General features: G+C 42.4%; 1 protein-coding gene across 2 annotated transcripts in view; it reads right to left on the reverse strand.

Moving 5' to 3' along the window:
- UTP20 (UTP20 small subunit processome component) overlaps nt 1-13,368 on the reverse strand; it is a 59,003-nt gene that overhangs the window by 3,779 nt on the left and 41,856 nt on the right. The window contains exons 40-57 of one of the 2 annotated variants that reach the window (XM_081878174.1): nt 12,816-12,895; nt 11,716-12,020; nt 10,752-10,891; nt 10,405-10,561; nt 9,923-10,024; nt 9,208-9,375; nt 8,765-8,931; nt 7,842-7,983; nt 6,680-6,796; nt 5,939-6,109; nt 4,966-5,094; nt 4,617-4,727; nt 4,362-4,441; nt 3,594-3,663; nt 2,427-2,609; nt 1,984-2,115; nt 1,180-1,312; nt 241-437 (exon numbers count right to left, since the gene is read on the reverse strand). In XM_081878174.1, coding sequence (XP_081734300.1) covers nt 241-437; nt 1,180-1,312; nt 1,984-2,115; nt 2,427-2,609; nt 3,594-3,663; nt 4,362-4,441; nt 4,617-4,727; nt 4,966-5,094; nt 5,939-6,109; nt 6,680-6,796; nt 7,842-7,983; nt 8,765-8,931; nt 9,208-9,375; nt 9,923-10,024; nt 10,405-10,561; nt 10,752-10,891; nt 11,716-12,020; nt 12,816-12,895 — 2,584 coding nt within the window. Of the gene's footprint in view, nt 1-240; nt 438-1,179; nt 1,313-1,983; nt 2,116-2,426; nt 2,610-3,593; nt 3,664-4,361; nt 4,442-4,616; nt 4,728-4,965; nt 5,095-5,938; nt 6,110-6,679; nt 6,797-7,841; nt 7,984-8,764; nt 8,932-9,207; nt 9,376-9,922; nt 10,025-10,404; nt 10,562-10,751; nt 10,892-11,715; nt 12,024-12,815; nt 12,896-13,368 lie in introns of both variants that reach the window. The other variant, XM_081878173.1, reaches the window with a different exon arrangement.

Here is a 13,368-nt window from a genome sequence, read left to right on the forward strand (position 1 = left end):
GTAAAAGTAAAGAAAAGTTACAATCATTCTGAAACACAGTGAAGCATGAAAGGGCTGAACTGACTGTGTGAAGAAACTGCTCTCTCTAAGAAGTACAAATATTAAGAGACAAAAAGAGACACAATCATGTGAAGCTCTATCATGACATCGAAACTAATGTTCATTTTTGTTTCTGCCATCTAATGGGAAATTGAAATGTGTATCAATGCAATAAAGGCAATTTAGGAGGGCAATGTTAACCTTTTTGTCTAGTTCTTCTGTTAAGAAGGTAGTTGCCGGTGGTTCTGTAATACTTTCTTGACTCTTTTCCAGCTTTCTTTTACTCCATTTGTTAACAAGTTCCTCTGGCTTGTGAGCAGCAAACAGCAAGCCAAAAATCTGAGAAGACGTCGACCACACCCAGCTGTGAGGGTACCATAAATGAGACTGCATATGACCTTCAGAAATAGAGAAATAGGCTTTAACTGTACCTATTCGTACACAGAGGATTATTATTTATTCAGTCAATCAATCAATCAATCATCAATATATCGCCTTTCATCCCAAGATCTCAGGGCAGTTCAAAATACAAAAAACCCACAAACTAATAACCCTCCCCTCCCACAAACACATTACAAAGGCCTGATTGAAGAGGAATGTTTTTGCCTGGCACCTAGAGATGTCTAAAGAAGGTGTCAGGTGAGCCTCCTGGGGGAGAGCGTTCCACAAATGAGGAGCCACTGCAGAAAAGGCCCATTCCTGTGTTGCTACTCTCCAGACCTCTTGGGGAGGAGGCACATGAATAAGGGCCTCAGTCTGTTCATATGGGGGGCGGTGGTCCTTGAAGTACTGCTGTTCTAAGCTGTTTAAGGATTTATAGGTCAAAATCCACACTCTGAATTGAGCCCAGAAACTAACTGGCAGCCAGAGCAGTCGGGCCAGAATCAGTGTGATATACTCAAACTGTCTTGCCCCAGTGAGCAACCTGGCTGTCAAATTCTGCACCAGCCGATGTTTCTGAACTGCCTTCAGAGGCAGCCCTACATAAAATGCACTGCAGAAATGTAACCTAGAGGTTAGATAACCTAAAAAGCCATTGTACACAACTCATTTTTCTTCAGGTGAGTAGCGCCCTAGGCATTACAGATCCATAAAGTGCCAAAGGTTTCAAGAGCAATATAATATGACAGAACTACTAACCCCAAATGTTGCTCAGAATCTCACTGTGTTTATTTAGTTCAATAATATTGCATTCCTTGATTAGTTTGCTGATCAAAGTTAGGAAGCTGAACAGCAGTCTGTCGGCAGCCTTTTCTTCAGTCTCTTCTGCAACCTTCAAAAATGGACAGTGAAAGAATGACACCCTGAAAAGCCATCAGTGTACGAACAGTGAAGAAGTTTCAATTTAAATAATTGTGGCTAAATATAAAATGCAACCAAACAACACTTGCTCTTTTTGACTTTGCAAACAGTCAACTGCCTAATTTTACAACACTGAAATAGACTGTGGTATTCAACTATGTTTTACTAAGAGCAGACCCACTGAAATTAATAAGCAGTACTAAGTTATGTCCATTAATTCCAATGGGTCTGCTCTGAGTTGGAACTATTTTTATTTTTTATTTGTGTAACCAAAGCTACTACTAAGCAAATCTTGAATACCATCTAGTGGTGGAATAGTCAAAATAAAATGAATTTGTAAAATATTGCAATGACACCTTGTTATTTGAGTGTTAATGTTTTTTCTCCTTGTTTTGAAGTTGAAACATTTATTGGTATATAAATCTTGTTATGAAAATAAGGATATGAATATGTATAGGTTTTTCACATATAATGGTTTTAGTTATAAAAATAATTTGAAAGAATCTTAAAATTTTATTTCATTGCACCACTGGGTAGGTGGGGAAAGGATAGAGAGACCATCAACATACTTATGGGGCCAAAGATCTACTTTCACTCTACAAACTGGCAGCCTACCAGGAACAGCCCCAATTAATGACTTACATCTTTAAAATCTGAAGGATGTATTTCTTTCTCGATAATTGGGAGAATGGTCCCAAGCCTTTTTTCAAATTCAATTCCTTCAGCTTCAACAAATGTTCCACAGGCATGAGCAGCTAGCCTCTTGTGCACACGCTGTTAGGAAGGAGCAACATCATATTAGTGGAGATTTTTGTGGATGGAAGTAAGGAAGGAAGGAAGTTAGGATCTCTGCAGAAGAGATTTCTTAAGATAGTGGGCACAACTGCCTTCTCAACCACACAGCCAGCCATAATTCTTGAACCCCACAAGAAATTGACCCAGTTATGAAGGCTCCGCCAGCAAATGAAAGTTAACGGAACACAATCTCTCTCCAAAGGATTCACCTCTTGACATTCTCTCGTTTTCATTCATCTAGCAAAAACTTCTGTACAGGACAGTAGTCAAACTACTGCTGTAAGTGGTACCTTGTCACTCTTGAACCATGAGGTGAGCAGGGAAAACATCAGGTCTCGGTTTCCAGGGCTAATCTTACTGAGGAGACTTTTGACTGCCAGAGCTGACATCTTTTTGCACTTTGCTGAATCGTCGTTTACAATCATCATACATAGTGGGACAAAGAAAAGCCCACAAAATTGGTGCAGTAAACCCTGCAAAGAAGAAAGGGGAAGTCAGTATGCTTGTTTGTTGGCAATCTCTAGACTACATGAAAAATGCTGGTATCCAACCACCACACCACCCTGTAAACCTGTCAAAGCAGTCAGACCTGCTTCTGGTTCTGTGCTAGGGCTAGCTGCTTGTCTAGACAAGTGTTGAGGGTAGTGTACAGTTACTGGTTATATGAATACTGAGCTGAAATGCAGGTTGGTAAAGTGGGGAGAGGGGGAAGGGAGACTGCAAATAATATTCCCATTCAGCCATGAAGCTCATTGGGTGACTCTGGCCTAATCTGTGCCAGTCCAGGTGCCCTTCAGCTTCTGGAGTCAAGGTATGTACAAGCCTTGGGGCTCATGAGCTCCACCCCCTTGCTGCCCTGTGACTGAAGTCTTCCTGGGTTGATTGATCACAGTTTCCTGCTAATTCCAAACTGTGAAACTCCAAACCATGGTTTTAGGTCTTGTTTCATTTCCCAAGTTGGACAAATTTGGAAACGGCAGTTCCTTGACTCAGAAACACAGTGCAGCAAAGAGGAGGGGGCAATATGAGGGTGGACCACATGGGCACAAGGCTCAGGCATCTCCCAAGTGCATCCACCCAGGCCTGAACCCTCAGCCTAATCTACATCACAGGGTTGTTGCGATAGTTAAAGTGGATGAGCAGCATGTATGCTTCCTCAAACCCTTTGTAAGAAGGGCAGTTACAAATGTGACAAAGAAAGAAAAATGAACATGAAATTCAATCCATGCAGGCCGTATTTGTCCTCAGCAATGCCAGCATACTCTGAAAAGGCAACACAGCAACACGCTCAGGAGCAGCGCCCCATATCCTATACATGTTTTCTCAAAAGTAAATCCTGCCAAATTCAATGGGAATACCTCCCATCCAGCCTTAATGTCTTATATGAAATGCCATATTCTAGGGTTCAAGCTGAAATACGGTAAAGGTGGGAAGTTTGTGATGCAGTTATACATTACCTGGGGGAACATTTCAAAGAGGTAAGCAATCATTTCCAAAGCAGATTCTCTCCCTGTCTCATATTCATAACTAGGGCAACAACAGAACAGTATGGTCAGTGTCCTCAAGACTTCCAACAATTTTTGGCACACTAATAGCACAATCCTACACATGTTTAATCAGAAGTTAAGTTCCTTTGCATCTATTGGGACTTAGGAGATGTATTTAAGAAAAGTACACAGCATAGCATATATTTTCATATTACACCTTGCTTTTGCAAACACCTGGCCTTGAAGAATGTTCATGTGTCTTTTCTTTAATAGCTGAATGCAAACAAGAAGTTAAATACATATGATGGTCATCACTGGAATCTGAGGTGTTATATGTGACAAACCACTTTCTTCCTCCATACAACTTTTCTTGTGAAAGATCTCCACCTGAGACCCTGGGGAGTCACTGTCAGTCAGAATACACAGCACATAGCTAGGTAAAGAGTCTGGATCGGGTAAAACACAGCTTCCTGTGCTCATATACAAAGAAAAAAAATGTCAACAGGAACATAGAACAAAACTTCATAACCAATGAGGGAACATGGGCAGTGTAAAGAGGATATAATTTGCTTCCAATACTCTACTGAGGTTTTATCCTAGCGTCTTGGCCCTGCATGGCTCTATTACTGCGAACACTGTGTTGAGGGTCCCCATTCTGACCAGAGGGGAAAGCCCAGCCTTGTAGTTGCTATTTTTTTCCTTTATTGAGAAAATAAACAATAATCTCTGTGCACTTACTTGAGTTGGGCAAAGATGTACTCAAGGTTGGTTTTCAGCTTCTTACCAAGTGGATAATCGAGAATATATTTCAGGTAAATCTGGGGGAGTGGGTGGAAGAAAACAAGGAACAATTGGTTAAAACTCAAAAATACCCAATTTGTGCTCTTGCCAGCTATAAAATAATTGATAAAATGGGAGCTGACGAAAAACAGTTGCTATGATAAAAGGGCATGAGCACGCCTCCCCCCCCCCCCCGCTTTAATGTCTACAAACCTGTCTGCACTGGATTCGAACTTGCTCATTTTGCCCTGTGATGGCAAAGTTTGCAACCTTCTGCATAACACCATCAATTTCGGGAACTACCAGTTTTCTGGATACAATCGCCTTTTAGAAAAGAGAAAAACATATGACTGAGTCATGCTTGTGTTCTGCATTGTGTTAAATACAATTTGAAACTCATGTTTTTTTCATTGTTTTTAATCAGCTTTCTACACATCTGCCCAAAACAATTTTGCCCAGAACAAAACTACCAGCTTTATACACTTGGAAAAAGATTTGAGACTTCCATTTCCATTTCAACAAATGATTCTTAAAAGACAACTTGTTACAGTGCAAGCAATACCTTTAAGAGGCCAAAGGCAGTGGCCTGTCGTAATGAATCATAGATATCTTCTTCTGCATATCCAAGCAACACTTGTAGTTGTTTCTCTGTTATGTGACTCTTTGCATTCCTCACAAGCAGAGTTACACACTGTAATTAAAATTTAGCGTTATGAACATGACCATTACAGAATGTTCTACAAGATTCAAAGTCCCCTGAGAGTTTGTAGGGCGCTCTCTACAGGTGTTGTGTGATCATCACCTCCCTACCCATTCGGGCTGCAATCTAAAACATTTACTAGGGAATAAGCCCCATTAAAAAACAGTGGAACCTCATAGGGCTGTGCCGTAAAATCTGTAGACAAGGCTCTGGGCTCACTGTTCCCCTACTTAGAGGTCAGATTGGTGGGAACCACTTTATGGGGGAGGGAATGTTAAGACTTTTTAACCATTTCACCACAAACTTTTATTTATTGCAGCAATGTACTTATTTTACCAACATGGTTTTACCTGATCGTTTTACAATGGCATGATGCTACTTTGGAACCTTAGAATGTGCAAGTTTTGTAAACCTTTGTTTTTACTGAAAATATGGGTGGTGACAAAATGCTACATGGCCGTCTCATTTTGATACCAAGGATAAGTGTCTGTGCAGTGTGATTTTGAATCTCCAAAACCGCACAGCAATGGAACTTCTACACAATGTGTGGGTCAGACCATTACAGAGAATGGGTCATCGCCACCTACAGTCCCCTTGGATATTCTAATTAGGGAGCTGCACAGTTCCCAGCTTCTGAGGATCACTGCACAGATAAAAGCCTTTTTTATAAAAAAAAGTTCTGTGAACACAATTTTTTCAAAACAATTTGCAGATCTAAAGGTGTCTGAGGTCCCTTTTCTATCACACCAATCATCCATGTCACACAGGGCCATGAGTCTGGAAGAAAAGCACACTGAAAGATCAACATGGAGCTGTTCTACCAGTTATAACTTACTTTGAAACAATTTACAACCAAATGAAAATTCTGGCCTTTAGCAGCTCCTGGCTTGGCAAAGTCTTTCAGCAGAACGAAAAGCCTCTCGATTAGCTGCTCTATATTCTTGTCTACTGCCGGCAATGGGAACTTTAAGACCCACAGAAGGGACTGGAGAGAGCCAGTGATCACCTGCAAAGAGAACATATGAATTAAGAAAGAAAGCTAGGTGGGTATATAGAAATGTTTTGTACCAGCCACAAATCCCTTGAAACTGGAATTCTTGAGCTTTTTGATCACGTGAGGGATGCCACTTTTCCCAATGCCCGCCACACAATCCACGCTTGAGTGGCAATTCACATTGATGTCGACAGTCTTCAAGAGTCAGGAGCAAGTGTCAATGTCAAGTGCAACTCCTTCACCCACCTCCTATTATGCTTCTGCTTTGGTGCAAAGACTCTGGTTTGTATTAAATGATATTTCTGCAGTGCAGGTGTAATAGGGAACTCTGGTTCGTATTAAACCAGAGTTTCCTATTACACCTGCACTGCAGAAACATGGTTTGATGTCAGTTAAGAAACCAGGAAAATAAGTCTCAATGATCTTGACTGGATTCTAAGTAATCAGTATTTGAAAGTTAGAATTCCCCCCAGTTCCTTTATTGATCTTAGTGACAGAATGAAGAATTTTGGCCCAGGCTGAACTTTGCCATCTGCCAGCATTGCAGAGGTTAGAGCTATTTCACTGAGTTCAGAATCCTACCTTAACATCTGTGGACTGAAGGCAGTCGACAAGCAGCTGAACAAAAGGATCCAACATTTCTAAAGTGTGATCATCTGAGGAATTTATTTTGGACCTCTTCAGACTCATGTGCAGTAGCTATAATAGGAAATAAGTGCTTGGAATTAAATGCATAAATTAAAAGGGGTAATAGATCTGAAAAACCAAATTGTTTAATAGAAGACTACTACGACTACTACTACTACTACTACTACTACTAATAATAATAGTAATAATATTTATACCCCACCCATCCAACTGGGTTTTCCCAGCCACTCTGGGCAGCTTACAGCATATATCAAGGGCAACCTCGGGTTGTTAGCAGCCAAAGGCTTCAGAAGATAACTGACATGCTATGCAATTTCAGTGATATCTTGGAAATACAGCTTTTAAATTAAGACCTGAGAAACACACGAAGGATCAGAGGCATGGGGTAAATCGATGGAGAAAAAGATTCTCACCACCCCTCAATGTCAACTCTATGCTGCTCATTCATGGCTCCATGCCTACCTAAGAAAATCTCCCTACAGTCCCAATGGGGAAAGTGCGCTATAAAGCAGTAAATCTCCATAACCACATTTTTCTACAACATGAAATAAGCCAGTGCACTCATCCTCACTCCTCTCCCCAACCTTCCTCTGTGCCTTGTGTTCCTCTCACTTCCTGTTTAACAGCAAACACCTACACTGGCAAACTGAAGTTTTTGCAAGCTATAGTTTACCCAGTTTCAATGTAATGGTGAAATGTGGTTTGTCACTAAACTGATAATAAAGAATGAAGTTAGAACGTGCAAGGGTTGGAAGAAACATGTGAGCACAACAAAAATCGTCCTAATCCTCCCAACCACAGGTTGGACAAAAAGGAACATTATGTCTGAATTGACCCACTGCCTCAAACTTTTCACAAGCTGGAGATGAGGGCAAGATGAGCATTACTGCCATCCCTTATGAAGTGATGTTGGGCATGGCTAGAGTGGTCAGAGGAGTATATTCTATACTACCCACCCCAATCAGATGAAGGAAACAAGAAGTATTAAATTGACTAGAGCACAGCTATGTTTCCCCCCCCAAAATATTCCTGCACTGAAGCATAAAGAAATATGTTTTGATTTCATTTTTAAGCACACAGGGCACCTCTTACATACCCGTAGCCCTGATTCAACCAGAATGTGCATGTTTGTCTTGCTGCTCACAGGTGCCTTCTGCCCTCCTCGAACTGGAGCTGGTGGAAGCAAGAGGCAGCTCTTTGGTTGCAAACGAGGATCTGGAGGAGCAGGAGCTTTGGTTCTTAAAACAAAACAAACTTTTCAGCTAGAATTAAGGCCTTAATTCATCTGGGCCGAGAACAGACATCACATTGAGCCAAGAGGAGAATCTTAGAATTGAAGAGTTGCAAGAGTCTCCCAAGGGTCATCTACAGTCCAACCTCCTGCAAAGAATCTCCTTTCTTGTAACTTGGATCCATTGGTTCAAAACTACATTGAATGAAAACTTCCTGAGTGACTGAAAATCAAGGCCAGTATATCTGAAGGAGCGTCTCCACCCCCATCGTTCTACCCGGACACTGAGGTCCAGCACCAAGGGCCTTCTGGCAGTTCCCTCACTGCGAGAAGCCAAGTTACAGGGAACCAGGCAGAGGGCCTTCTTGGTGGTGGCACCCGCCCTATGGAACGCCCTCCCACCAGATGTCAAAGAGAAAAACAACTACCAGACTTTTAGAAGACATCTGAAGGCAGCCCTGTTTAGGGAAGCTTTTAATATTTGATGTATCACAGTATTTTAATATTCTTTTGGATGCCGCCCAGAGTGGCTGGGGAAGCCCAGCCAGATGGGCGGGGTATAAATAATAAATAATAATAATTATTATTAGGCAAGCCTGGGACTTTAATGACACTACTTCACAACATATGGCTTGCAAGTAGTAGTCTTTGTGACAGAGGAGCAATCCTGGAAAAATGGGTCCAACATACTTCTGTGAGTAAATACATTTTCAGAAGTGGCCAATTTGATCATCCTAGCAAGCAGAAGAAAAGACAACTGGATTTGAATTAACTTTCTACAAACTCACTTTGCTTTCTCTGTTAACAGTGGTAGATTTTCACTAATCAGTCCATGGCTGAGTAGAAGGATGGTTTCTGCACTCATTGCTGTGTTCATTATCAATCCAGAAACGATGCGGCGTAAAGTTTCATGTACCTTCCGAGACATCTTTAGGCTTGTAGTATTCTCTAAAATCTGCAAGTGGACATTAGAAAAGCCACCTTAAAACGGAAACCCTGGTGTTACAGATCCTTCTTAGACCATATGGTGTTGATTTCGGAAAGACACCTCATTATGTTTGCAAAGTCTATATACCATGCTAAAATAACACATCTGTTTCTATATTGATAGCATGATCCCATAAAAATGTTTCATTGTGTCACAGTCTGTCCTCCCATTATTCTTCCATATTTTAGTAGTTTATCATGCCACTGCCAAATTTCTCTTTTGGAGAGAGAAAATATATCTTACCTCTTTCAATGGAAGAATGAGCTTAGTCACTTGGTCCTTCCCTATGTACTTGCCAAGGATTTCATAAGAATCGTAGCTCTTGCTTCTGCGAGCCTCCATGACTTTGGAAACTATGCCTTTCACCTCTTTCTCCTCTGCAACTTCCCCAAACAGTTCGTGGTTGAAAATCTTTTCAGAAGACATGGAGGAAAGTGTTAACAGTAAGTAGCAGTAGAGCAGCAGTTATAATTTTGCATCCACCTTTTCGGACAGGAATAACGAAAGGTCCAACACGTTCATCTTTAGGGGCGAGGGATGAGCTCAGTTCCTACAGCATCTGCTTTGCACCCAGGAGGTCTCAGGTCCAACCCCCAGCATTGACAGATAGGGCTAGGAGAGTTCCCTGGTTGAAAACTTGGGGAGCTGCTGCCAGTCAGTGCAGACAATATTGAACTGATGGACCCATGATCTGACTAGGCATAAGAGTGTTCCCTTTAAGAAACAAAAGATCTGATAAAATGTGCAACTAGTCAAGAAGGAAGAGGACCTAGTATTACTTGGGCTCCTTCATGAAGGCAACTGTTTGGTATCACCCAACCAACCACCACCCTCTCTCCATCCAGGTATTACAGGAACTGGAGCTGTAAGTTCCTGATTGCAGTGACATCTCTGAAATGAGCTCCTTTTACGCTTGGCATTTTCCGCACGCAGCAAACGTCGCTTTCAAAGAACTTACTTCGGTCATAAGTTCTATGCAAGGATCCAAGTCTCCCACTTGAAGTCGATTGCTGGCGAGGCTCTTCAGCAAGAGGTGGACTGTGAAAGTCAACACATGGACCTACATGAGCAAAAGAAATCAAGTGACTCTGTGTTTGTTAATTAAAAGGATAACTAATAAAAGAATGACACACGTACACAACTGGAATGATATTAGGAAGATTGCTATAGTGCTTTCAGCCGTCCCCACCCGCTACTGTTACCTACTAAATTAATCTTCGATACAATCCAGCATTTCTTCCAACTGCCTGAGCTTGGACCCAACTTCTCAACTGATTCTGCTTTCTGCTTGCCTGGTGTTGCTGTCAATTAGGCAGGAGAGCCCACTGCAGATCATGAGTTCAGGGAGTAGGGCTAAGGAGTTATAATGTCCTCTGTCCTTAAGCGCCTCCTGCTCCTATCCAATAGGAAGGCGGAAGAAAAAGAAAGCCAGCACTATACCTGGTAACCATGGACGAGGGTTGACTGCATCTCTTTTAAGACATATTGCAGATACTGTGCCCCCAAAGCCTCCATTATTTTCATCAGGGTGTTGCGTGCAATATCCCGTATTTCCTGTGCTCTGTTCCTCAGAAGGGAGCAGACTTTCAGGAGGATGCTGGAGCCAACAAAGAAGCAAAACAGAAGAGAACCAAACACAAGCTTAAATTATCACCCCAACAGGTTTGTACAATATTTATCCTATATATGCATGTGTGCATCCTCCCCATATGCGCTATGTCTATATATATCCCTAGGTGATTTTCAACATATGGAACTTAATATTCACTAGGAAAGACTGTACATACCTTGGCAAATTCTCTTCCATGACATCTTGGGGAAGAGTCTGCATCAGCTTGACCATCGCAAAAGCAAGTGGAACCCGAACAACCTCTTCATCATTCACAACCTTAGATTTCACAAGCTTGTGCTCTTCATCTCTTTTGACCTGCAGGGCAAAAAAACACATCATCTCCAAAGTTAAAGGTAAAGGTAAAGGGACCCCTGACCATTAGGTCCAGTTGTGGCCGACTCTGGAGTTGTGGCGCTCATCTCGCTTTATTGGCCGAGGGAGCCGGCATACAGCCTCTGGGTCATGTGGCCAGCATGACTAAGCCGCTTCTGGCGAACCAGAGCAGTGCACGGAAACGCCATTTACCTTCCCGCTGGAACGGTACCTATTTATCTACTTGCACTTTGATGTGCTTTCAAACTGCTAGGTTGGCAGAAGCAGGGACCGAGCAAGGGGAGCTCACCCCGTCGTGGGGATTCAAACCGCCGACCTTCTGATCGGCAGGTCCTAGGCTCAGTGGTTTAACCCACAGCGCCACCCGCGTCCCGGCATCTCCAAAGTTACTCAATAGCATTTCCAACTGCCAGGTGTTAAAGACAGTGATCTTACATCTAGGCCCGGAGAGAATACAACACTGGAGCCGACATTCTGTCTAACCTACCTCACAAGGTTGTTATGAGGAGAAAGTGAGGTTCATCTGGCATACTTAAAGGAGTATTCAGAGCATCTCTTTGGTACCAAGGACCACAACTGGCATAAATGGGAACTTTTCTTTTAATGCAAATAGGAGGTAGAGGGGACAAAATGTTAATGCTGCCCACCCCAGTCCTAATCCGGACTGGTCCCCCACATGGGGACCATTCACACAATTCAAGAGCCACTTGCTATTTTGCTGAATGACAATTCATCTAGTTTAGCTCCCAGAATCAAGATGTACTAAAGACTATTTAAAAATAAACCCTGAAGACTCAGAAATGCACCTTTGCAATGAGACATCTGTGCAATTTGGGCAAGATGTTTCCATGTACTGTTTCCTGAATATGATTTATCAAGCATTTCAACTCTTCCTTATCCCTAGGCAGGAAGGAAATTGGTTTCAGAGCGATCTGGGGTTTTTGGTCTTCTTCAATAGTGGCTGGAGCAGACAAAGATGAAACAGGCTCTGTTTGTTCACTGGCATCTTTAGAAAGGTCCTTGGTGGTTTCTTGGTCTTCTTCTCCATCACTAAGCTCCACTTCCATTGTTTCATTCTCCACTTCCAGTTCAGTGTCCAGGGCTTCTGCATCTGCTAGGCATAATCAAGAGGGGAAAAGGCTTTGATGCTTGCCGATCAAGTCCTTTATTGGAACAAGACGGACAAAGTGGGACCTGTAATCTAGAGCGCTCCTGTTTAAGATTTTAGCAAGCCACACCCTTTTTCCAGGATTCCCCACTCCATTCCCACTCTCCCCAACTGTTAGCCAGAATTCTGTGCCTAATGAATATGATTCACACTCAGAGAAGGATTCCTTATTAGCAGCCTGGCCCTGCTTATTTATAACTCCACATAGGTTTAGGACTGCGGCCTTATGTAGATATTCTGAACTAGAAACCCAATAACTAACTTTTTAAAATAGAAAGCAGAGATTCTAAAATGCATAATGAAACAAGAGGCCCTGTGTTTTGCATTCAAAGAGTAAAGGTCATGCAAGTTTATTTATTATTATATCAGAACTGAAGAACAGTCCGCTGAATCAGGCCAGTGGCCCATCTGGTCCAGCAGCCTGTTCACACTGTGGCCGACCAGATGCCTATAAGAAGCGCGCAAGCAGGACGTTGAGCACAGCAGCACTCTTTCTTCCCCCAGTCTCCAGCAACTGGCCTTCAGAAGCATTATGGCCTCCAGCGCTGGCGGTAGAACACAGCCGTCTAGGTGAGCAGCGATCAGGGTTACAATGCATTAGATGCTAAAGAAGGTGCAGTGTTAACAGGTTGTAGCAAAAAGTCACAGCACTTTAAAGCCTACCAACATTTATTGTGAGAAGCATAACCTTACAGGAGCTGGAGCCTACTCCACCTGATGCAGGAATCAGAACCTTACCTTCCTTTTGAATCATCTCAAGCTGCTTTTCAAGAGTTTCGTAGTCAAAATGAAAAGCCTCCAGCACCATAACTAGCACACTGTCAAAGAGATTAAGGGGCAGGGAGAGAAATAAAAGGTGCTAAAATCCAAAAAAACTCTTCTATTTGTAAAAGGACTGGACTAAAAGAACTGCTCAAGTGAATGGGGGCACTGGGCTTGAGTTTCTTGAACAGTTGCTCCCTAGGCTGCATGGTAAATCTTTAAAACAGAGGGTAAACTCAAAAAGCAAAGTGCAGTATAGCACTGGGGGAGGAGTGGAATCTAGCGTTCAAAGAACGCAAGCAAAAATCACTTTGGACAAGAGCATTCCTAAAGTAGTTCTTTGATATCTGGCCAAAGTGAATTAAAAGCGCTTGGAACATAAAGCTCTCTTTTCACGCAGACAGAGGCTCAATGCTCCCATTAACATAGTCATCAGCTCGGATAAAACGACAGCTCGACAACAGTCCACAGAGATACTATCCTTGTGTGTCAGTTTCCTTATTAATGTTATCAGTATGGAGTGACTGGC

The sequence above is a fragment of the Podarcis erhardii genome (assembly GCF_964252035.2).
Source record: "Podarcis erhardii genome assembly, chromosome: 10".
NCBI classification, from domain to species: domain Eukaryota; kingdom Metazoa; phylum Chordata; class Lepidosauria; order Squamata; family Lacertidae; genus Podarcis; species Podarcis erhardii.